This window comes from Crotalus tigris, unplaced genomic scaffold (genome assembly GCF_016545835.1).
Source record: "Crotalus tigris isolate CLP2741 ecotype Arizona unplaced genomic scaffold, ASM1654583v1 scf7180000020455.750797, whole genome shotgun sequence".
Classification (NCBI taxonomy): Eukaryota; Metazoa; Chordata; class Lepidosauria; order Squamata; family Viperidae; genus Crotalus; species Crotalus tigris.
Window position 1 is genome coordinate 716,111 of NW_024098029.1, and position 25,314 is coordinate 741,424.

General features: G+C 48.0%; 2 protein-coding genes across 2 annotated transcripts; one reads left to right on the forward strand and one right to left on the reverse strand.

Annotated features, from left to right (window-relative positions):
• Window positions 1–1,241: 1,241 nt before the first annotated feature.
• Window positions 1,242–9,921, reverse strand: LOC120318794 (E3 ubiquitin-protein ligase MARCHF5-like). The gene is made up of 6 exons (XM_039366852.1): window positions 9,586–9,921; window positions 5,436–5,638; window positions 4,480–4,610; window positions 3,749–3,932; window positions 2,739–2,908; window positions 1,242–1,639 (listed from the first exon to the last, which is right to left on the reverse strand). The coding sequence occupies exons 1-6, from the start codon at window positions 9,618–9,620 to the stop codon at window positions 1,469–1,471; spliced, it is 894 nt and encodes a 297-aa protein (XP_039222786.1). The 5' UTR covers window positions 9,621–9,921; the 3' UTR covers window positions 1,242–1,468.
• Window positions 9,922–11,076: 1,155 nt separating this feature from the next.
• LOC120318804 (beta-centractin) lies at window positions 11,077–23,875 on the forward strand. The gene is made up of 11 exons (XM_039366870.1): window positions 11,077–11,268; window positions 16,424–16,488; window positions 16,913–16,988; window positions 17,411–17,536; window positions 18,252–18,376; window positions 19,756–19,972; window positions 20,681–20,773; window positions 21,028–21,202; window positions 22,080–22,141; window positions 22,393–22,433; window positions 23,651–23,875. The coding sequence occupies exons 1-11, from the start codon at window positions 11,221–11,223 to the stop codon at window positions 23,751–23,753; spliced, it is 1,131 nt and encodes a 376-aa protein (XP_039222804.1). The 5' UTR covers window positions 11,077–11,220; the 3' UTR covers window positions 23,754–23,875.
• Window positions 23,876–25,314: the final 1,439 nt, after the last annotated feature.

A 25,314-nucleotide genomic window follows, 5' to 3' on the forward strand; every position in this document is an offset into this window, starting at 1 on the left:
CCTTCAACTGTTCTGTATATATTTTATCCTCCTGCCCTCTAATCTTCTTTTGTTGTTCTTTTCTGCACTCTTTTTTAGGGTCTCAACATCCTTTTTATAATTCAGTGACTAAAACTGGACGCAGTATTCCAAATGTGTTCTTACTAAGGCTCCATTCCTGCATGGCAATTTCATCTACAGAATTTTTTTCCATTGACACGGATGAAAAGTGTCATGGGTAGGCAAACGTACTGTGAGAATTCACCCTTCCTCCCTATACATTTTGCCATCCCCAAATCCCAAAACTCCCTGTCTGGGTAACAATGGAACTGAGTTGTAAAAAAAAAAGTGCTTCAATTCTGTCAGTGGAAATTTCACTACAAGCCCTCCTCCCCTCTCCAGAAAAATAACCATCCTTTGAAATAGAACGTAGTGGGATGGCTAATCTGAAAAATCAATTCATTCCTTTGCAAAAAGAATACTGAATCTGGAAGTAGCCCTTGCTGCAGGTAATCTAGGTGTGTTTGAAAAATGGGCTTGATGTGGATATGTGGTTGGCCTTTCTTGAACTCAAGAGAGACATTGCTGACCTGGAGACTCCTATTCTTGTGGTTTCCAGTCTCTCTTTGGAATATCATCCCCATGGAGAATAGACTGTTTCCCACTGTGACACTCTTTCGCAAGGCCCTGAAGACCTGGTTTTGCCACATGAGCCTGGGGAACCCAGAATAGGGTGGAGCCCATGAAGTGGCTTGTTTGTTTGATTGATTGCTGTTACCAGGGCGCATGTGGGACTATTGCTTTTACTATTTGTATGTTGGGTTTTTATTTTCTGTAAGCCACCCAGAGTCATTGAAAGTGAATGGGCAGCCATATAAATTCTCCGTATGAAATAATAATAAGAAAGGCCAGCTGTAGGGCAGCATGGGGTTTAACAGTCCAGTTTTACATCACTGCGCATGTAAAAAGAGGCAGGGCTTTGGTTCCATAGTTATGGCCACCATTTTTACTTTTTTGACCCCCCCCACCCCCAAAGACACCCCTCTTTTCCTGCCAAATACGACCATGTTACAACCCAGCACCTTTCTTCAACAAGAAAAGCCATACTCTGAATTCCCCTAGTGGGAAGAGGGAGCTTATCACGGATTTATTGAAATTATGATTTCTAAAGAGATCGAGGGACAGATTCTAGGCAGGATATTCAGACCAGGCAGAAGAAAGAGCAAGGTCAGCTGGTCAGAACACACACACAAAAAAGAAACTGGCTTGGAAAGGAGCATTGTTTACTGATACAGAAGATTCCAGAGATTTCGCTCACCCAACTTCAAGTCGGCATCTCTCCACAACACACAGCAGCCACATCTGGGTTGCCCGAAAGGCACTTGCTTCAAGAACGACGTTGGATGAGCTACAATCTCTCTTCGAGAAGAATTCACTTATTCTGGGGGGGGGGGAAGGGAAGGATCTGCAGAAGCCAAGACTGTTGTTCCTAGCTGAGCCCCACTTCATTACCGCTGTCTTCCTCGGGCTGAGCCAAGTCCTTTTGCCCATCTTCTTTCTCTACAAAGTTGAGGATGCGACGATTGGCTTGGATCAAGTACTGTTGTTGGCGGAAATACACTTTCAATGCTCCCTTGATGGCCACGAAGGCAATGCCACCCTACCAAGAGAGAAGAGAAGGGAAGGGAATTAAAGGAGAGACGGTGGATCGACCTTCCTCGTTTGGCTGCTCTCCAAGATTGTCATCTTCAACCTTTACAGCCCCAGCTAGCTAAATTTAAAACAATCAAATCAGGATTGCACGAATAACAGAAACACTCTAAAGCAATCCTTGGTCTTCAGACCAGGACTGATTTGCAGCACGTTAGGAACCCACCACCCAAGCAAGTAAAGCTCCATCTATGCTTGTGAGGGATATAGTATTTTACGAAACCATTCCTCCTGCCGCTGGTCCGTGGAAAAAAACTGCCTCCCCCAAAATTGGTCCCTGATATCAAAAAGGTTGGGGGCTGCGGTTCTAAAGAACACCACAGCCTAATTTGAGCTCCAAGCCTGGAGGAACAAAGTGGTGATGTAACAGACAGAAGGAATAAGCTTTCTTGTCCCTTCTGTTATTCCAGCCACTATCAGACAATGATTAGATAAAGGACATGTGAGTCTAAGCCAGAACTATAACCTGAGAAAGCCTCTCAGGCAAGACCTGCCCTAGTTCTCCCTAAGGGAGATTGGGGGAAACGTATTCCAAGTTGCAAGACTCTATTACAATAGTTCTATCACAAAAAACAGCGTTAGCCTATTTATTTGACTTTGCTTTCCTAACCTGGTTTACCTTGAAGAGTTGATCCCAAATCTTGCAAGTGTCAATGCGCTTCCTCCCTCCCTTTATCTTTGCAAGAACTAGGGCAAGTCCTGTCTGGAATGCTTTTTCAGATTACAGTTCTGGCCCAGATTCAGACCTCTTTTATCTGACCATTGTCTCGGTAATGGCTTTTTCTTGTTTTCCTCAAGTTATTCCCATTACGTTTCTTCAATGGAGACTGCTGAAAGATGACTAGATTTTAGTTGACCTTATAATGTTTATGTGTGTTTATAAGGGAGAGGGAGAGAGAAAGAGAGAGAGAAAGAGAGGGATGCTCAATAGCAAACGACAGGGATTCCTTACTGAATGCAGTTGGACTGTCCTGGGACCAGTTCTGGGGAAGGCAACCCAAACCTTTAACGCTGCTAATGGCTTTCTTTCCGTTCATCTCCTGACTCACCAGGATGGTACGTTGGAGGTTGGAATTGACTCTCTGAAAAGTGACCCGGCCCACAAGGTTGGCAATGGTTGGGAACACCAGGGCCCCACACAAGGTGCGTGAGATGGAGAGGTGATCACTCTGGTAGCGTGACTCGGCCAGAGGTATCGATGGGATTGGACGACTGGTTCCTGAGGAGAGAAAACAGGAGACTAGACCACTCTAAAAGGACTGGATTCCCAGATTCCAGGGACTGAACTGCCCATCTCTTGGCTTCATTATAAAGCCTTAATGGGTGGTCTACAATGGCGATTAGAGCCAGCAACTGGTCCTGTTATTCTCCTCTGCAGTAGGTGTCCACTCAGACACCAACACACAGAAAAGATTCTCCTTTGGACATTGGCCAGAGATTCAACCTTGGTGCTCATTTATGGGATTCCTCCAAAACACAAATCCACACTTGAACACACGTACCCAAAACAAAAATCCAACGTTCTTAGTCCTTAAGGTGAAAAAGATATGCTTAAAATCGGACTGTGCCAGGTAGAACGAGACTCAAGTTGGTTGCTTAGACCAGGGCTTCTTGGGTGCACAGCTGCTTCTCCCTCCCCCCAAAAATGATGCAAAATTATTCCTTTTGCAGGACTTAAAACCCTGGTGCACCATCTCTGATGTGGATAAGGATGCAGTACACATCACTACTGGCTTAACTCCCTTGCCATGTTTCTCAGTCTTGAAAATGTGTGGACTTCAACTTCCAGAATTCCCCAGTCCCGTTCAACTCCCACGCTGAAGCTCTGTTAAAGTTGTGGGAGTTGAAGTCCACAATTCTTCAGGTTGAGAAACACTGCTCTCCTGAGTCAAATGCATGGCCAAGGGTTATTCTGCTGCCACCTTGGTTGTTTGACACCTCTCCACTTGCAGATGCCCCCCCCCAGGATGCGAAAAATCAACTCCATTCCCCTCCCCCCCATCCCTGTCCATATCACTTCAAAGTAGGAGCCCAGAACTCAAAAGAAAAACACACTAACCTGGAACCCAGGAATGTAGGGCCTGGAGCTTGCTAGAATATTTCCGCCACACTCGGAGCACGTAGTCTTCCCAACGGATCATCTTGCCGAGCACCAGCATGACTGGAATGGTGGGCAGCCCCATGAGCAAGAAGAGGGGATCAGCTCGCTCCATCACATCCAGGCCCTTCTTATGGCCGACCACCTGTGGCGTTGGAGAGCCGGATGAGTGAGGGATTAGGAGTTGCACAAGCCTTGGGCAGGCTGAGATTCGAGTCTCGGCTCAGCCAAAGAAACTCTCTGGGAGATGCTGGGCAGGTCAGTGTCACTCAGCCGAACCTACCTCGCTGGGGGGTTATGGGGAAAATGGGAGATGGCTTGAGCTCCTGAATGAAAGGTGGGATAGTTGTGCTAACACACAATTCAAAACCATATTTTATAGGAGAGCCAGTGTGAGCAGTGGTGAAGACGGGATTCTTGGTGCTCCTTGAGTTTGCTTTCTTGCAGACGTTTCAGTACCCAACTTGGTAACATCATCAGTGCTAAAGCAGAGTGGGGTTCGTTCTCTGTTTATATACCAGTGACTTGCGCTATCAATGTTGGTGGGAGTGTTTAAGGAATCAAGAAGAAACAGCCTAAGGCTCTGGACTTCACCATGTTCTGCAGACTAACATAGTCATTGGGGGGGGGGTGTCTCTGCAGAGGGATTCGGAAGGGAGGGCAGCCTTTCCTGCTGCCACATCAAGTCTTACCTGCATCACAGTCACAGCTCCATAAGTCACTGCCGACCAGTACAGTGTCCCCACCACAATGCCCGCAGCAGCAAAAGGGCTCACTTTGGATAAAATACGGTCCACTTGCTGCAGGAAATAGACTAGGGGTCCTGCAAAGAGAAGACAAAGCATCCAAAGAAGTCCTCGTGGACCAGAAGCCAGCCTATACACCAGTGGCTCCCAATCTTTTCGGCTTTGTGGACGGTGGGGGGGGGGTGAGAGGGGGGAGAAGAGGAAATGGTTCCATGTGAGCTTCAGGCGCGCGCAGCTCAATTTACACGAGGGGTGGGCACGTACGCGCACACGTACCCACCGCTCACGCAAATGGAGCTGCAAGCACACGCTTGCCTGCCACTTGTGCGGCCCGGTTCTGAGCAGGCCGTGGCCTGGGGGTTGGGGATCCCTGCTGTATAGAGCAGAATCCTAAACCAGGAGTCAAAACCCCACTTCTGTGCCACATTCAGAAAACAGACTTACAAAAGTTCGAAGTTACGACTGTTCGAAGTTACAACGGCACTGGAAAAAGCGACTTGTATCTCATACTTACAACCACTGCAGCATTCCCCTGGTCACATGATCAAAATTCAGACGCTTGTTGCTTTTTTCAGTGCCGTTGTATTTTCAGTCACTAAATGAATGGTTGTTAAGTTGAGGACTACCTGCATAAGTCTCATTGGTCCTGAGCAGTATTAGACCAGGGAAGGAAGAGGGGGGGAAAAAATCTTGAATCATCCATTATTGGAAAGATCAATAACAGTCATTTGAAATCTCCAATGTGTCTATTTTGTGCAAGCCACACCAATCTAGTGGAGAAGACAGAGTTTGCAATGACTCTGGAGGAAATGCAGTGTTTATTCAGCACCTGATTCCACTTCAGTGAAATGGGGCATTGATCCAGCAGTGATTGGGCCTTTCCTGACCAGGTCTACACTCACCTACTTTGGGAAAGACGATGCAGTACTCAGTTCCACACTGGGGACAACTCACACTTCCAATACTGTTGCCCTTTTGCTTCTCATCCAGCCATCGTTGGAGACAGGCCTGGTGAATCCACTTGGTGGATCCTTTGCAACGACAAGGACAGACCCACTCGGCCGACCGGTCATCACCTTCGGTAGCAAAACACACCCAGCAATGCCTGGGAGACAAAGAGAGAGAGAAAAAGAGAAAAGAAGCGTTGAAGGAATGCAGAGTGATCCCTATCTCCACTTTGTCCTGCTAAATCAAAAGAGCAAGCAGGAAGATCAAAATTTTCCTGTGATAAATGATTGGAGGGAGACATAGTTAGGACTGCAAGGCATTCAAACCAGTCAGTCCTAGAAAGATCAACCCCGACTGCTCTTTAGAAGGCCAGATCCTGAAGTTGAAACTCAAGTACTTTGGCCACCTAACGGGAAGGAAGGACTCACTGGAGAAGAGTCTAATGCTGGGAAAGATGGAGGGCAAGAGAAGAAGGGGACGACAGAGAATGAGGTGGCTGGATGGAGTCACTGAAGCAATAGGTGTGAGCTTCAATGGACTCCAGAAGATGGTAGAGGACAGGAAGGCCTGGAGGAACGTTGTCCATGGGGTCGTGATGGGTCGGACACAACTTCGCAATTAACAACAGCAACATAGTTAGGAGACTTTTCCCCCAAGAAGAGATGTAGATCTTGGGCGAAGTGGTGGAGGAAGCCAACTGTATAAGATGAGGTTCTGTATGGCACCGAAACTATCCTGTAAAAGGCTTGGGGTTTTTTTTTTACCCTGTTCTGGTTAACTTTGGGCACCTGATGACTGTTGCTTCCAGAAAAAAAAAATCCCTCAATTGTCAAATGTCTGGCATGGGATTTGACAGCTGCACTTTGCAGGGTCTTTGTAGAACAGAGTACGTACAATTCTCGGTCAGAACACCTTTGGCTTTTCAATAATATGCTATTCTGCCAAAATAAGGCAGAGACCGGGCAAAAATCATGGAGTTGGAAGGCCTACAAAGATCACTTAGTTAATCCAACCTTCTCCAATGTGCAGGAAAACCAATTAAACCATCCTTGAGAGTGTTATCCAGTTTCTTCTACAAACCCTTGAGAAATGAACAACCTGCAACCTTCCAGTTTTGTCTGTTATAACCAGGAATTTTTTCTTTACAGTATATCGAAATAAATTTAGGTGGTTGCAATTTCAATATCTGTTATTTCAGATCTGAACTTCTGTGGCTGTAGAAAATAAAATTGGGTTCAATTTCGTGGATGTTAACTTGCCCTTCCTCTCACACTAACTATTATGGGACTTTTTTACAAGTCCAGAAAAAAAGAGACAACATTTAAAGGAGAATATTTGCAGCTCAGGGCTGAAACAAAGGGGTCCTTGGCGCTCTCTGAGCTTGCTTGTTTTCGTGCAGATATTTCGTTACCCAAACAGACAATGATTTGGATATGGAGCTGTGCCAAGTCTAAATGACCAACTGGTCTGAGATCAACTTGTACTCTGCCAAAGAGTTGGATCTGCCTCTGGAATCTGCTTCTGAAGTGAAGCCAGTTTCTCGTATTCATGAAATGATGCAAAGATTTCTAAACAAACCCATGGTAGTAATTATGTATCTGAATTCTAGTGCTGAAAAATGTTAATATCAAAGCTGGTCTCACAAGTTTGAACCACACCTTAGGCCCAGGATGAAGTTGAAATGAGACACACCCAGCGTGTCCCAGTTTTGCCACACATGGCCTCATGGTTTAAAGTACTACCTCAACCATTTTTACGTTGGAAGGTTTTATGTTCCCAAATAACAAGAGTCAATTTGGTCTGGTGGGACAGGAGGCCAGAAAACAGAAGCCTATGGGTTCGAGTCCCACCTTAGGCATGAAAGCCAGCAGGGTGACTCTGGGCCTGTCACTTTCCCTCAGCCCAGCCCACTTCACAGGGATGTTGTGGGAAAAAGAGAAGGCAGGACTATTAAAAATGTTCACCATGCATAAAGGAGGGGATAGCAATCCAATAATAATAATAATAATAATAATAATAATAATAATAATAATAATAATAATAATAGGAAGACTGAGGCTGAATAGTTACTGAAAGGATAGAGACAGCCTTAACAAACTACCAATATGACATTTGAATTGGGAACTTTTGTGTTTCACCATTAAACTTTCTCAGCCGAAATGCCAAGAATCGTGGGAATTGAGAGGCAGACATTTTCAGCACAGGGATGTCAGTTATGAATGTCAACAACCAACAGCTATCCAGCTTTGCAGAAAAAAAAAAAAGGTTACACCAGTGTTTCTCAACCTCAGCCATTTTAAGATGTAGTCTGGACTTCAACTCCCAGAATTTCCCAGGAGACATGCATTCATGGTGATGGAGGAGAAGATCTGATTTACTGGCTTCTTTCTACCGTGCAATTAAGATCTTTATCTAGCTGTTTCATGGACTGGGGAGGCTTCAACCAAGTATGAGTCTTTAGCAAAGCTGCGGAGTTGCAAAGCTGTGGAGTTGAAGGTCAAGGAAATGCTCTCTTATTAAAAGTGTACACTTTCTTCAAGCTAAAGATGTTCGTCTTACTTAAAACATTCTCTTATGCTTTGGGAATCTCTTTCTCTTGAAATCATGCTGAACTCACCATTGTACCATACGAGCCTAATCTTGCAGTCTGCTTGGAGAATTAAAATTTCTCTTGCATATTTTTTTAAACCAAGTAGCAGTTATTCCCCTCTAGCAGTGAATATTTACATTCTTAGATATTTACAGTGAGAAATATTTGTTTATAGTATATTTTCCTAACAGTTGGTTTTTCTTTATCTGTGAGACTGGCAGGGTGTGGAAGGACCTAGTGCAGGGGTGTCAAACTGCCGACCTGCGGGCCGGTTTCATCATACCGGAGCTGCGCCCACCCCATTGCCGGCAATGGCGAAAAAGCTCCAATACGTCGCGCGACGTCACGAGTTTGACATGCCTGACCTAGTGTTTCTCAAACGTACAAATTTAAGATGTGTGGATTTCAACTCCCAGAATTCCCCATCTCCTAAACCTTCTGAAATGATTTCTTTTTTAAAAGATGTCGGATGGCGCCAAGGTGATACCATCAGAAAATACGTGATGACAGTGGGAATAACCAAATTACTATCCCAAAGCAGGAGGTGAGATAGAAAATCTCAGGAGAAGATTTGTAACCCCTGGGCCTTCTATTCTATAGGCACAACTGTCCCACTACACAACGCTTTACCCATCTGCATGACATGTTCCAAAAGTGCTTTTTCCAAAAGGCAACTTGGTTTTTTTCTTGGTTCCCCCCCCCTTTCTCCTTTTTCCATTTTGCTTCTCATCCAACCCAGTTCTGAGTTAACTAAGTTAGAACTGAAGAAGCTTCTTGGATGAGAAGCGAAATGTTGTCAAGGGAAAAAAACCCAAGGAAGTCCACTTGCCTTTTGGAAAAAGCACCTTTGGGACAACAGACCTGATTGCTAATCTCCATAGTCATTTGCATAACATGGAATAACTGGAATAAACCTAACCCTCTCCATCCTTCCGTGCTGACTCTTCATTTGCCTCCAAGCGGTTGTTGCCCAAGTGAGAGCTACAGAGCTCAGCGATCAGCATTAAACAGAAAGTGGGGCAGATGCATTGGCTCCTCAAAAAAACCAGCCGGGACCCTGCAATCTAGTCGTGCCCCGGCTGGGTGACCTTGCACCAGCCGCTCTCTGAAAGCTTGCAGGGCAAATCCCCTCCACATTCTTGCCAAGAGAACTGCAGGGCCTCCTCCAACCGTCCCCGCGAGTCAAGGCTGACTCGAAGGCGCATGCCGACGTGCGTATGGCAGATACCTGGCCAGAAACCTGGTCTGGAGCCCCGTTTGTACGGCAAAAGGGCTGCGTGCCGCGCACACGCACACGCACACACACGACCTACATAGACCCGGTATGGCTGAGCCACGGCACTCCACCAAGGTCGGCCAGCCCCGGCTCAGCCCGACCGGGAAGACGCGCGTCCCGGGCCGGGGAGGCGGACCAGCCCGGTCCGCGTTGGCCGGGTCCGACGGGGAGCGCGCAGAGTCCGGCCGTCCGGGTCTAGGACAGGCGCCCCACCCGCCCCTGCCCGGCCAAGACGCACCTCTCGGAAGCCTCTTGCGCCGCCGCCGCCGCCATGGCCGTCCCGTGGGAAAGTCCGCCTGTCCCGCTCAGCGTCTCCCGCAGGGCATCGCCGCGCCGAGAAGCGCCGCAGAGGTGCGCGCAAAGGCCGGATGAGCCCGGCGAGGCCTCTCGGCTTGCGCAAGCCCGCGCTCTCGGCGACGCCAGCCCGGCCCTCCGAGCTTCCGGGCCCGCCGAGAGACGCGCCGTTGGGCCGGCTCGCGCCTTCTTCGGCAACTGGGCGCCCGCCGGAAGGAAGGTCGGAGAGCCGGGCTCTTGGCAGGCCAGAAGTGGGTGGGTGGGGATCGCACAAGCCCCCTCCCGCCCCGCTTCACCCGGAGCCCAGCGCCCCGGGCAAAGGCGGGACTGCCTCTCCCATCGTCCCCTCCGCTGCTGTGCGATGGGGATGATGAGGTTTGGAGTACGTCGCCTGCAGCAGGGCCGGGAAGGGCCAGGCGGTTTATGCGAAATGGGGGGAAGGAACGGATTTGTTCCTAATACATAGAAACACTCAATTTTTTTTCTTGGTTTGCAATTTTGCTTGGTGCGGCTCAGTGGAATTTGGGGGACGGGCAAGGGATCAGGAATAGTAAAAGCGGCTACAACAGATTTCAGGGATGAGGTTCCTGAGCCACGGGGGCTCCCGGGTATGTTGGATGACAAATCCCATGAGTCCCTGCTAGCCTAAACATCAAGGATGGAGGCCACCAGGAGCATCATCATCATCATCATCATCAAGTTGGAAGGGAGCTTGGAAGTCATCTAGTCCAACCCCCTGCTCAGGCAGGAGACCCTATGCCATTCCAGACAAATGGCTGTCCAGTCTCTTCTTAAAGACTTCCAGTGTTGGCGCATTCACCGCTTCTGGAGGCAGGTAGTTCCACTGGCTAATTGTTCTCACTGTCAGGAAGTTAGTTCTAGGTTGCTTCTCTCCTTCGGGCAAAGATCTCAGGTTGGCAAGACAAGCTTGAGCCGTGGGAAAAATCCAGAGAAAGAAATATTTTGGGAAATATTACAAAGGCAGGAATCTTCATCAAGGCGAGGGGGCTCCCAGCTCACGTGCTGGTTGGGAATGATTGGAACTATAGTTGGAGAATAAACCTCGGGCCTTCGGCGAGGTTCCTTTCAGCTGCAGCCTCGTCACTTTATTAGGTACAATTGTCCTTTGCAATCTCTCTTTTCCCAAGCGCGGATCCCGTCGCCGGGCCAGTCAAGCCATTTCCCCCGCTCCGGAAGCCCCAAGTCAAAATAGAGCGCTGTCCCTTTAAGAACAGACCATGACCTCATTTCCCCCGCCCTTTCCCTCCTGTGCTTGTTTCACTCAGCTTGACACGGAAGGCCCGCCCTTTTGCGGTCCGGCAAGCCAATGGCGGGCGGACCCTCAAGCGGAAAGCGGGAGCTGCCGCCGCCCGTTGGCCGATGCCACTCACGTGTCGTCGCCGCCGACTGGGCGGCATGCTGTCAATCCGCCTTGTGCCCGCCTTCCTCCGTGGCGAAGGGGCGGCCGGGTTAGGGTGCGCGGGGCTGGGTGGTGGTTCCCGGGCGCCGGCGGCAGAGCTCCAGCGGCTCAGGCGGGCGCTCCAGAGTCCTCGCTCGGCCAGGCCCAGCGGCCCCGGCCATGGAATCCTACGATATCATCGCCAACCAGCCCGTGGTCATTGACAACGTAAGCCTGCAGCCCGGCCGAGCAGCCTGGGGAAGAAAGAGCCGCGCCCGGCAGGGCTGCGGCGGCGGCGGAGGATGAGGTGCCGGAGCTGGGTGGGGCCTTGGCCGTGGCCCAGCGAGGGCCGGCCCGATCCCTGCCTCGGCTCTCTAGATTATAATAGAGATGCCGCGGATTCCTGGCTGATTCTTGCATAGGATGGCCCTCAAGGTTGGGGCAACGTTAAGCCAGGATGCAGAAACCCTAACTGGGTTTGTTTGGGGTCCAGCGTGTCGTGTGAATCCTGGTAATGCATGCGTGTTCAGAATCCCGGGATCAAGAAGGCTCGTGCTTGGTTGCCTGCAAGGAGCCCAGCCGCTCTGAACCCTGCGCGATTACTCAGCATTTAATAAAATATGTTTGATCACGATTATTCAGACTAGGGTTGGTTTGCACCAGGGAGCAAATAGTGCGCCTTGATGGAAAAAGGATGGGGTGGCCGCAGATGCCATGGATCGTCGCTTCCTCCTCCCGTCATATATTCAAGATGGACAGCATTTTATATTTATTTGCTATCTATATGGAGAGGGGGGGGGTAAGTCTACACATATGTTGTACATAGTATGCTTAGGTGTGTGTCATGTATGTGTTTCACTTGGAGAGCGGGCAACTGAATTTCATTTTTGATGTGTGCTGTTGTGCTCACAGTAAAAAAATGACAAGGTTATTTTACCTTATTTTACATGATGTTGCTCTAGGAAAGCGAGGTTATTATTGGGGTTTAAGGATATTGAGGAAGGTGGGTAGTCATCATTATCATCCCTCTCCCAACACCCCCCCATGGGTACTTCTGTTTAAAACATGGGATAGGATAGATTGTTGCTTGCTAAGGTCTATCTCCACATTTATGAAACCATCCAGATCTGGAAGGAGTCTAAGAACCATCCTTTGCTTTGCCTGGAGAAGGTTTAGTCCAGCCTTTGATGGCAGCCAAGGAGAGGTGGCCTCCTGGTGATGCACAGAGGCTCAGGGCCTCTTTCTTTGTCTTGAGGGTACCAAAGGCCTCCCTGGTTTTCCTTGGCAGCCAGTTGCATGTTCTTGGGAAGCCCTGAGTATCTCCAGCCGAAGCCACTTTCTGGTTTTGCTGAGCCACAAAAAGGGGGGCTGGAGGTATAGTATAAGAAAAGCAAGAGAGAGAGAGAGAGAAAGGCAGCTGTGTTGATCTTGATCGCGGTTCCTACTATTTTGTTCCATCCCTGCACTTTTTTTTTTTTGACAGCAATAGTTGCCCTGACCCAGTTGCTCTTTGGTGCTCCACCTGATAGGATTGTTTCCTGTGCTTAACTTCCTTGTGTTGAATGTATTCTTACTGTAGTGGCTGCTTAAATATTGCCATGGCTTGTGTTAATTCCTCTGTTTTCTTGTGGATGCTTTTTTTGCTCCTTTCCAGGTGAGCCTCAATAAGTGATTTACACACAGAATAGAATACTACTTGGTGAGTTCATAATAGCACTAAAATTTGGACTGGAGATTTCCTGAATTCATAGTTCAGTTTCCGGCTGCAATTGCACGTCTGCACATGGGTATGAGAGTGTGACCTGTTGAATTTGGTGCAGCTTTCTTCTAAGCCTATGTGAATGTGGTGTGGTTATTGTGCTGCAAGTGACAAACTTGTCAGCAACTTGACATTCATCACATCAGTTGGATTTGTTGTGTTTTTATTGCTAGGTCTGGACTTTTAAAGTGGACTGCAAACCAAATAGAAAATCCTATCTAAGTTGCCAGAAGAGAACAATGTAAAATTCTCTGCCACAAGTATCCCTCTGAGGTTTCCAGAGGTTTTTTTTCTGTAGACTATTATTAAATGTTATTCATAGCTGTTAGGCATTTCTTCTCTCTAGAAGAATGCAAAGTAATTTTTCCCAATTCCGGAAGTTGGAAGTACAAAGTGTGGAGCTTTCTGTCCCTCATTCAGCATATGACAGGCAGAGTGTTCAGGATGGGGATGGTTCCAGAAATAACATTAGTTGGAGGAAAAGATGATTTGTGGTGTTTTTGCCTTCTGTTTTTTATCCTTTGTTTTTCATTTTACACTTAACAATCCATAGTCACTGAGTGTGCCTGCCCCCAGGCTCACTACTATTCGTTTGGTCTCGTTGAACTTTCAGAGTTCCTGACATTTTCTGATTTATTCCCTGTTTTGTACATGTGAATAGAAATCCTACATTATAGTATACAGCATAGTGTTTTCTTATCTTTTTAAGAATTGGAGATTAAATTGATTTAATAAATAGAGTATTTTTAAGAATTTATTTGAGGACTGCCACAAAGATGAGGGAGGCAAACTATTTTCCAAAGCACCAGAAGCCAGGGAAAGAAGGAATGGATGGAAACTAATCAAGGACAAAAGCAATCTAGGAATTAAGGAAAAACTTCCTAACAGTCAGAACAGTTAACCAGTGGAACAGAAGTTGCCTTCATAAGTTGTGGGTGCTCCATCACTGGAGGCTTTTAAGAAGAGACTGGACAGCCATTCGCCTGAAATGGTATAGACTCTCCGGTTTGAGTAGGGTGTTGGACTAGATGACCTCCACGGTCCCTTCCAATTCTGTAATTCTATGTTCTATATCAGTGGTTCTCAACCTGTGGGTCGGGACCCCATTTGGGGTCGAACGACCATTTCACGGGGGTCGCCAAACAACGCAGTCCGCCATTTTTCCCTCCTTTTCCTTAGCTGTGCTACTCCCTTTTATTCTATTGGCTTTTGAAAGCCAATAATAGAATAGACTCTCTTGAACAGAGTCTAATTCTATTGGCTTTCAAAAGCCAATAGGAATTGTCCAGGCTGTCTCTGCCCTGCTGAGCCCGCCAAAAGTCCCATTCTGCAAACGGTGCTGCACCAGTTGAGTAGTCCTCGACTTACGACCGGCTGAGTAGTCCTCGACTTACGACCGGTTGGGGGGGGGGTCGCGGCATTAAAAAGGTTGAGAACCACTGTTCTATGTGCTATGAATACAGGGAAGTAGTTGCATTTATGTCTTGGCCAGGCCTGCTCCCTGTGGAGTGGTATAAAACTTGGATTAGCCCAGACAAATATCCCTTTTGCCACGCAATGAGGTTGAGAATAGCCTACTGGTCATGATACGTAAATATCATACAAAGAGTCATTATTAATGAATACTCTCGCTTTTATAAAATGTGTCTTTTTTTTTTTTTTTTTTTTTTTTTGCCCAAAAGTGCTTAGCACTTTTCTTTCTGGAGGCTTTTCAGGCATGTTTGCTCTTGTTGTAAATTATAATAAGAATATAAGAAATATATTGGGTAAGATGGAAGTAATTTTACAGATATCTTGGGGCTAACGAATTAGACTTGACCCATCCCTCTCTCTCTTAATTTTGTATATTGGGGGTAGTTCTGATGGGTGTGGCTACGAAAGAGACTTGCGGATTCATGCTGCAAAGAAATAATTATCAACTGGCTGGAGAGATTTTGGGCAATTTCATAGCTGTTCCCAGAGGCTGACGGACAAGCCGTTGCCCCCATCAAAGGGGAGAAAGGGAGGTTTTTCCTGCAGCTAAGTTGATCCCGTGATTCTCAGGCCTGTGTTGGATTATTAAATGGTGGTTCCTCTCGGGAGATCAAGGGCCCATCTCTACCCGTAGCAGAGGGGCGTTTTTGTTACCAGCCTAGCAAAGTGGTCGTAAGTGGATCTTATGCCTGAAAGTGGCTCATAGATTTTCACTCTTGACTTCCAGCACTGTGAATTCTCTTTTCTTTCAATGTGCTCCGGCCTCAAAGTTGCAGTCATGATTTTGATCTTCCGTAGGAGTGAATCAGCAGTGAGTCAGCCTGATCTTTCCCAGCCAGCAAAAGGGTCCCAGGCTTGCTTGATGGGCATTTGAAGCTGGCTTCTTGCGTTCCTGGGCAGTGATCCAGGCCAGTGTTTTTCCTGACGGATGGCAGGCTTCTGCGATCACGAGCAGCAGTAGACTCCCCCTGCTCTCACTGTCGCTTAATGTGGCACGGGTAGTCCTTGGCTTATGACCGCAACTGAGCCCCAGATTTCTGTTGCTAAAGGAAACATACATTGAGCGAATTTTGCCCCCATTTTACGACCTTTCTTGCCACAGTTGTTAAGTGAATCACTGTAAGTAAGTAACCCGGTTCTTCGGTGAATCTGGCCTCCCCATTGATTTTGCTTGTAAGAAGATCGCAAAAGGGGATCACGTGTCCCTGGGACACTGCAACCGTCGTAAGAAGGAGTCTGAATTTTGACTATGAAGAGGCTGCAACCGTCGTAAGGGTGAAAAACAGCCTCAAGTCACTTTTTTTCAGTGCCGTTATAACTTTGAACAGTCACGAAATGAAATGTTTAAGTCGGGGTGTCATGGTTCTGACAGATGAAACTTCAAAGAACTTCGAGGCCTTGTTTACCTTAAAGAATCTTTATTCGAGTAGCATAGCATCGGCACGTACATAGTCCGAGCCAAAATCTGGCTTCCCCTTCCCTAATCACATAGTATCAAAGCCCAATTCCCTCCTCTGACTAACAGTCATAAATCACATTCTCCAATTAGTTTGAAATGCTGGCTTTCCCACCAGTTCTCCGCCTGCCATGTCTTATTAAAAAGAACCTTGGTTCCCACCATTATACAGTATTGTTTTGTTTAATTAAACTCCCAAATGCATTCCTCCCCCTCCCCCCCAGTATCATCTAATTCTAACTCTAAGAGTAAAAGGTAAAGTAAAGGAAAATGGCTGCGTCTCCATATATCAAAGCAAGAACATTCGATGTTAGCAGTGTTGACACAAGGATTACCTATATTGTCAAAGACTGAATGAAGAATTGGCCTGTAGTACATAGTAGGTTTTTTGCCACTACAGCTAACAAGGGCATATAGCTGTATAAAAGTTAGATCTGGAAGAAATAAACACGCAGGGCTTCAACATCTCAATTGCTTTGTCCGAGACGGTGTGTCTCCCCTCAATCTCCGAGGCATACCTGATCAAAGCGGGAGACATTTAATCTGAAAAGGGAAATCTGCAAAAAGGGAAGGAAAATCTCAGCGCCAGTTTTAAGGCGACGTGTGGCCAATTTGTCTCTGCTACCAAGTGTGTTTCGAACTAAGATATCTTCCGCCTTGCTGTGGATGAGGGTTTTGTTTGTTTTTTCATATAGGGTTCAGGCGTCGTTAAAGCTGGCTTCGCTGGAGATCAGATTCCAAAGTACTGCTTCCCAAACTAGTAAGTATTGCTCCAAAGCTCCTTGTCTCCATAAGCTGTTAGGTGGAGACAGTTGGGAACAAGAGGGGTGTTGGGTGGGGTTAGGGTTGATGATCCATTGCAAAGGGTTGCCCAGTAGAATAGTATGTAAGAATTATCTCTGGAAAGAGGGCAAAGAGACACAGCCAAGGGAACAGCCGGATAAAAGGCAGCAGAGCCCACAGTAGGAAGGGGGGGGGGCAGGTCAAGAGGCTCAAAAGGGATCCATTTCTTGCGCTGTAAAGGAGATGTTAGGAAAATTGTCCTTTCAGAATTGCATGATTCCCTTAATGTAATCTTACAATAAAGTTGAATTAGATCATCTAATTGTGTTTTCTATCTGGTCTGCCTTGTAAGATTGACACATGATCATGTGCAGAGTGATAATTGCTCTCTTTCTTGCTAGTGTGGGCCGCCCGAAGCATGTCCGGGTTATGGCTGGAGCACTTGAAGGAGATCTCTTCATTGGACCAAAAGCAGAGGTAAAAACCCACCCACCGTACCTCTGGGATACACCCTCCGCTACCAAAGATGGTATAGTCCCAGAACCAGAGGGGTCCAGCTTCATTTGAACCCTGTTTCCAACCCGAAATAGTAAATGACTTGATTTTTCTCCTTATTAATTAAGAGTTTTACTTACGCCACAAAAAAAAAAAAGGACCGATCCATATAGCTGGACAATGGTTTATCCAACACTAATAGGCAAATAGGAGCATTTGTGCTTTAAACTGTGCCTTTTAGACAGGTTTGGTCTGCTTTGCAACCTTTGAACGTTTCTATGGTGTCTATCTAGACCAGGGGTTATATATTTTGAGCATTATCTGTTCTCCCCACCCAAGAGGATTTATCTTCTGGCTGCTGGGTGCCATCCTCTGCAGCAGAATTCCTCCTCTGTCTCCTGTAGGAACACCGAGGGTTGTTATCCATCCGGTACCCCATGGAGCATGGCATTGTCCGAGACTGGAACGACATGGAGAGAATCTGGCAGTATGTTTATTCCAAAGACCAGCTGCAGACATTTTCAGAAGAGGTAATATGGCAATACTGGTGGAGATTTGTAACCTGTGTTTGTTTATACATTCTGGTATTTTTAGAATTGTGCTTCCCGGAACCAATTAGTAATGGGTATCAAGGTACCACTGTAATGTAGTGAGTCATAAGGCAGCTGACACTGACAAGTTCTAGCTTGTGCGTTGAGTACCAAACAAACGATGAGTGCTGGGACAAAATTTTGACATCAAAATGCGTTGAGTTACCAAATTTGATGAGTTTCAAAGCAGCTGAGTACCAAGTACTGTACCACTGTATATAGCAGGGATAAGGGAGTTGGAGACTTAAAGATCTTCTGGTTGTTTCCTAACCGGTAGGGGTGAAAAACCACATTTGTGGTAAAGGGATGGGTTCCAGAGTTTTCTAGATCCTGCTTCCTTCCTGTTTTGTCTCTGGGCAGTTCTGATGCCAGAGGAGCCCTTTGCTCTAGATTTGGTTCTGATTAAACATGTTCTCGAAGAACTTAGTGTTGCGAAAAACATAGTTACATACAGAGTTCCTTAACATCCAGTGCTCTACATCACATCGTGTCCTTAGAAAAGTCAGTAGAATTAGCTTGGCAGTCAAATCCCAATGGCTTCTAATTGGATTGGGGCACTTTTCAGGGCCTGGATGGGGAGACTGACATGAAAAGGTGCTTGTAAACATTCAGTCGGTTTCGTAACTTGATGTAGACTCTCTTGTTTTCCTTCCAGCATCCTGTTCTCTTGACAGAGGCCCCCCTAAATCCTAGCAAAAACCGGGAAAAAGCTGCAGAGGTTTTCTTTGAAACTTTCAATGTTCCTGCTCTCTTCATCTCCATGCAAGCCGTCCTCAGTCTGTAAGTGTCTGTGGAGATTCTCAGTCACCCAGCTCACGGTTGTCTCAAAGGTGTTCAAAAGGCAACTGGACTTTCTTGGCCCGGTTTTCCTTGAAAACATCTCACTTCTCATCCAGAAAGCTTCTTGGATGAGAAGCAACACATTTTCAGGGAAAACTGGACCAAGAAAGTCCAGTTGCCATTTGAACAAATCCTTTGGGATCTCGGTCTGTCAGTTTCCAATTGCTGGAAGTGCAGGTTGGCTGGATCGGAGGTGACTTTCCACCTCTGGGCTTCAGTGACGGTTGACTTTGTATGTTCTCTTGAAAAGGATTTCAATGAACCCTTGGCTCTTGGAAAGGGCCCACGTCTTGGTCGGAAATTAAATTTAATTCAGTGTAAGCGCCACCCACTTACAGGTCCCAGAAAAGAAGCTGTTTGAAAGCCCCAGGGAAGCAAAGGCCAAATATAGCCACCAGAGAAGGGCAAGGCCCAAAACAAAATGTGAAGCCGAGTCTTCAAGGCCAGGCAAAGCAAACAGCAACAGGCAGGAGTCAAAGCCGGGGGAGTTTAAGCCAAAGCAAATAATTGTTCCTGGCAAAGACTAACTCCCCATGGCTTTGCCTTGAGTTATTCCCCCTCCAGGTGTTCTTTCTGAGGAGGGGTGGGGTGACCTCCTCCAGATTAGCCTTGTAGCCCTTCTCTGGGCTTGCCTCTCCTCTCCTCTCTGTGCCCTTGGATGAGTGGAGCAGGCAGCTGTTCCTCATCAAAGGAGATTGGCTGCCTATTAGCACCACTGCAGGGTAGCCGATGGTCCCCTGGGTCTGTGCAGGCAGGCAGCTCTCCGTCTGGTCGACCAGCTCCCCCAATGCCTGAGGGGCCTGGGACAGCATTGTCCTCAGCTCGCCCTTCTTCTCTGTCGAATGGTCCAACTCTTCCTCCTCCTCCTCCGAACCAGCCTCTGAAGAGCCATGACACATGAACCCAATTCCTTCACCATCTAAGAGGGACCTTGGTCCAGCAAACAATGAAACACAGCGCAGAGCCCTAACGCGTCTTTTGGAACAAAAATTAATATAAGGCCCGGTCGTCTTTTCAGGGAAACACGGTAACAACAGAAATGTTGGGTTCAATTAGTCGAGGGCTACTTGTATGGTCCAAGACTCCAGCCCAAGTAGAATGAGAACGCTGGCTGAGAGAGAGGAGAAATAATAAAAGTAAAAAGACAAGCCCCATTTTTTAAGAAACGCCATTGCAAACGCCTCGTTTTAGGAATTGTCTCACGGTGTGAAGGAATAACAGATGCCGACCGAAACTTAAGTCAGGCTAAGACCTGGTCCACTGGGTTCCTTCCTTAGCCTAATGGGCTGCCCTCCCCACCTCACTCTGCTTTTCCCCAGTTACGCCACGGGTCGTACCACGGGAGTCGTGCTAGATGCTGGGGACGGTGTGACGCATGCGGTGCCCATCTACGAGGGCTTTGCCATGCCTCACTCAATTATGCGGGTTGACATTGCCGGGCGGGATGTCTCCCGCTACCTCCGCTTGCTGCTACGGAAAGAGGGCTATGACTTCCACACCTCGGCCGAGTTTGAAGTGGTCAAGACAATAAAGGAGGTAAGGTCCAGGGAGAGGGGATATATATATATATCTATATGCGTGTGATTGGGGGGGGGGGCTCTTTGCCCTCATTGCAGTTGGGACGGACTCCCCGGCATGCTGACAAATGTAGTGTTGAGCATCTCACCGAGGCAGAACAGTTGGCAAGCTTCAAGCTGGAGATGGTGTTAAACTGGCGACTGGTTTTCAATTTGTCTTGGAAGCTGCCGCCGAGCAGGCGATTGCTCTGATGTGTCCGTCAGATGCCAAAGAAGGCAGACGCTGTTTCCGCGTCTCAAAGCTGCTGCCTTCAGCCAGCGCAAAGCCTGCAACGGAAGCTTCAAAGAAGCTTGCCTGTGAAGTGGCTGCTTTGGTAGCTCATGCCGAGAGGAATGCAAGCAGCCTTGTCGCTTTGAGCTGGGCTGCTTCAGCAGCTAGTGTGTGTGGTGGTGTCCGCGAAATAAGATAAAATGCACACAAAGCACGCCTGAGATCGTCAAGAGCTGCACAAGCTTGAAAAGGAACGTGCAGATGAGGAACTCCGGCAGACCTGGGACAGACTTTGGGCATGAGGTGGTCCAAGGTCTTGCCTGGTGCCGCGGTCGAGCGATGGAGGAGAGACTTAGCTGACCTCCCACCCGGCCAGGAGGACCTCCGAGGAGCTCCTCTAGCGGGTGGCTTCCAGGGCCAGTTCAGGTGCTTCACATATTTCCTTCCTCCCTACAGAGAGCTTGCTACCTGTCCATCAACCCTCAGAAGGATGAAGCCCTAGAGACAGAGAAGGTGCAGTACACACTGCCTGACGGAAGCACTTTAGATGTAAGTTCCTGAGCTAAACAACGTGTCTCGGTCCTGGGATGTGCAGTGAGGGTCCTGAAACTTCCTGTCTCAATTTGTCATGATTTTCAAGAAAGCTTTTTGAGTTCCTAGCTGTGCATCAGAGTCTGATTAATTCAGCTATATTTGGTGAGCTGTATAAGGAAGGGGGGGGAGAGGAACCTTCGTCTGGCTTATGAGTGTTGTAACCAAACGGTCCTGCTGGAGCAGAGTTGACCCTGTGGCTTTTGGGACAGGTTGGTCCATCCCGATTCCGAGCTCCTGAGCTGCTTTTCCAGCCAGACCTAATAGGAGATGAAAGCGAAGGGATCCACGAAGTGCTGGTATTCGCGATCCAGAAATCTGACATGGACCTGAGGCGGACGCTGTTTGGGAACATTGTCCTGTCTGGAGGATCCACACTCTTTAAAGGTATTTAGTTGATAGAGAGGAGGTACGTTCTGCTTGTAACAAATAATAGATAACAGGACAGCAGAGTTGGATGGGACCTGCTCATGCAGGAGGGCCTATGCCAGGGGTAGGCAACCTTGGCTCTTTTATGACTCGTGGACTTCAAGCTTCATGGCTCAGCTTGGAAACCTCTCCCTTTCCCCTCAGCATGGCTGGCTCAGGAATTCTGGGAGTTGAAGTCCACGAGTCATAAAAGAGCCAAGGTTGCCCACCCCTGGCCTATACCATTCCAGATGAATGGCTGTCCAGTCTCTTCTTAAAAGCCTCCAGGGGTGGAACGCCCATAACATCTGGATAAAGGAGTCCCAAAAATTGGCTGGAAGGAGATGTGCAGTTTTCATTTCTTTCCCAGACAAGGTGTAGGTCCAAGAGAGCAGAGATATTGAAGGAGTATCTAAATATTGGGAGAGCAATGCATCTGGGAATCTTAGACCAGGAAGCTTGTGTTTTGAGGGAGTGGAAATGGAAATGGAAAGGAGATGGAGATCATTCCAATTAGAATGAGAAAAGGGGGGCTAATGGCACAGGCGGGATTTTCTACTAGAAAGTTACTCCTTTAGCAAAAATAGACGATTGACTGGGAAGGGCATTCTGTAAATGGGAAGTAAAATGCCCTCTTCAAAACTGCCACTTGATTTTTTTTTTGAGAAGTATGTAAGTTTGTGTGTGTGAGTATGCGTGCGTGCGTGCGTGACTGCAGCTGGGTGCCAGTTTTCCTGAATTCCACCCAGCAGGGTCAGAGGCCCTTGCTTTAATGACCTGAGCACCTCTTCATCTCTGGGGGGAGCTTTTATTCTGGCGCTTTAAGAGGGTCTTAACTTGCCTCTCAACTCCTAAGGTTTTGGGGACCGCCTGCTCAGCGAAGTGAAGAAACTCGCTCCAAAGGACGTCAAGATCAAGGTAAATCCGTGGGAAAATGCTGTACTCCAGCTCTAATTCTGTTCACGTGAGCAAAATTCACCTTTTTAAAATAAATAAATAAATAAAATAGTCCCAGTTCCCATCGTGTTGATGCGGTGCCTGGTTGGGGGTGGCTTCCTATTGGTCAATTGGTGTGTTGATGTTGTTGGCTTGTTTGGGAGGACTGTTGTGTATAGCCGAAGGCGGCCTCTGGGCTTGGTCTAAGCAGGCTTCTGTGTCCTTCTTTCCAGATTTCCGCTCCTCAGGAGAGGCTATACTCAACGTGGATTGGGTAAGAGTGTTCCCCTTCCTCAGCCTGAGTGGGGGAGCCCCAGTGTAGCCATTTTTGTAATAACTGGGCTTTCCCGAGCAAGAACGTGGTTTATTTGGTTTTGGTTGAGTGTTCTTTGCAAATTCAGCCCTTGTGCTTCATTATTCAGCAAATCGTGTTCAGGTCCAGTTTGGGAATCCTTTTTCTTCTTCTTGTGCCATATCCGTTATCGGACATTGGCTATCATGTTGGCGATCATGTTTTTATCAGCAGCCGCACGAAAAAGGGCTGCTGAGTTTTGTCCAAACCGGTCCCTTAGATTTTGAAGCCACGATGTTCTTCTTCTGCCTGGACCTTGTTGGCCTTCAATCTTTCCCTGGAGGATTAAACGGAGTATGCCGTATTTTTCTGGGTGTCGCATCACATGTCCGAAATATTCTAGCTTTCATTTTTTAATTGTTTTGATGATTTCCCTGGGCTTTCCCAGGCGGCTTATCCCCTCCTCATTTCTGATCTTGTCCACCCAGCTTATATGTAACAGCCGCCTGTAAATCCACATTTCAAATACTTCTAGTTTCTTCAGGTGGCCTTCTGGGAATCCAGTGTGCTACTAAGTCAGCAGCTCCCAACCTTTTCTATACCCCGCAACTCCCAACTCCCCTACAAAGTAGGACACTTCAAGCCAGACTCTGCTGAGGGTGGCTCTGGGGGCTTCAAACGGGGGTTGGCTGGTTCCCTGTGGAAAGATGTAGCTCGCCAACCCCTGGGTGTAGCACCACGTTCAGCTCCAGCCATTGCTTCTTCCACCAGCAACGCTTCCATGAAACCCTTGCAAAACCTGTGCCCATCCAGTGTGCAGGCAGTCTTTCCCCTATGACACAACTGAGCCCAACATTTCTGTTGCTAAGCCAAACAGTTGGTGTGTTGCTAAGTTAATAACACGGTTATTACGTGAATCTGCCCCCCCCATTGACTTCGCTTATCAGAAGGTCGCAAAAGGAGATCACGTGACTCTCCCGGGACACGGCAAGCGTCATAAGTACCTGCATCTGAATTTTGATTGCGTGAATTTGGGGATGCGGCAATAGTTGTGTGAAAGCCCGTCCTAAGTTGCTTTTTTCCAGTGCCATTGTAACGTCAAATGGTCACTAAATGAATAATTGTAAGTCGAGGACCACCTGTATTATTTTACCAAGGCAATGTGGCAGCTCCTTGATTCTCTTCTGCCTTCTCCCCAGGGGCTCCATTCTGGCCTCGCTGGACACGTTCAAGAAGATGTGGGTCTCCAAGAAGGAATATGAGGAGGACGGCTCCAGGGCCATTCATCGAAAGACGTTCTAGGGCAGGGGTGGGTGGTGGCAGCCGGAAGAAGCAGCTGGGGTCGTGTCTCTTCTCTCGTCATCCTTTCTTGTCCAGGGCTGTTCCTTCCTTCCTTCCTTCCTTCCTTCCTTCCTTCCTTCCTTCCTTCCTTCCTTCCTTCCTTCCTTCCTTCCCTTCATTCATTCCTTCCTTTTCCTTCCTTCCTTCAATTCCCCTTCCTTCCTTCTTTTCTTCCTTCTTTCCCTCCCTCCCTCCCTCCCTTCCTTCCTTCCTTCCTTCCTTCCTTCCTTCCTTCCTTCCTTCCTTTCTTCCTTCTTTCCTCCCTCCCTCCCTTCCTCCTTTTCTTTTATTTCCTTCCTTCCTTCCCTAATTCCCTCCCTCCCTCCCTCCCGGTCCCCCCACTTCCCTCTCTTACTACCCCTAAATGCATGTTGCTAGCATGCCCCTCCCTCGGAGGGGGTGTTGCTCTCTTTCGAGGCCTTGTTTGGGGGGCGGGTGGGGGGGGGTTTGAAGCTCCTTCCCACCTTCTGATCCCCTCCCGAGCAACCCTTTTGCTTTGCCCCAGCGCTTGCCTTGGGCTACAAGCAAGGAGGAAGGCTGCCCTCTTGGCAAGAAGTTACCCTGACCTCCATCTTCCTAGATATCCGCACACTCGGTGCCTCTCTGGAGGAACCAGGAACGCTCGGGCCTCCTGTCAAAAAAAAAAAAGTCAGGAAGGGAGAATGGCACCTTAGAGCTGCTGGCCTGCTTGCCCCCTCTGGTCAACTTTATCACGGCCTCCTCATCTCTGGGGGAGGAAGGGATCTCCAACGTTCTTCAGCCTGCCCACAAAAAACGCTCCAGTCCTCTCATCACCCGGAGGACCAATGGGGGGGGGGGTCTCTGAGAGCAGAGCCATGAGGGCCTCAACCTAAGCCCCGCCTCTCTCCTTTGGGAGGTCCTTCCCCCAGTCCAGCCCCCACCCTGGCATTAAGACATAGGAGACTCACAAAGAGGCAGGTCCAGAGGGGTGTTTGAATGTCTCTTGGGGAATAGGGCGAGGGCAAGAGTTTGGGATCAGCTCCAGGGATGGCACAAGCCAAGTTGGAAGGTCCAAGCCAGAGAGGAGGTAGGCAGTGCTTAGCACCACCCCTGTCGGTTCTTCTCTCCCTGTTCTTCTGAAGGGGTTCAAATAGCAGGAAAGAATATGGTAAACCAAATCTCAGTCTGGTTAGGCCAGGGGCAGGCAACCTTGGTTCTTTTAGGCCTCGTGGACTTCAACTCCCAGAATTCCTGAGCTAGGCCAAGTTGAGGGGCAGGGAGAGGTTTCTAAGCTGAGCCAACTCCCAGGAATTCTGGGAGTTGAAGTCCACGAGTCATGAAGGGGCCAAGGTTGCCTACCCCTGGGTTAGGCTAAACGAGAGATGGGAAAGGGCTGCTTTGGAGAGTTATGTAGGCTGCGGGAGTTGAACCATCCCGCCCTGGAGCCCTTGGTGGTCTCTCTTGAGCTAGAGCGGAGGGCGACTGTTGGGAGAGGAGGGGGAAGCTTAACAAGCAGGACCTGGAACATTTAAAGACTGACCTAAGAAATAGACAAATTTAT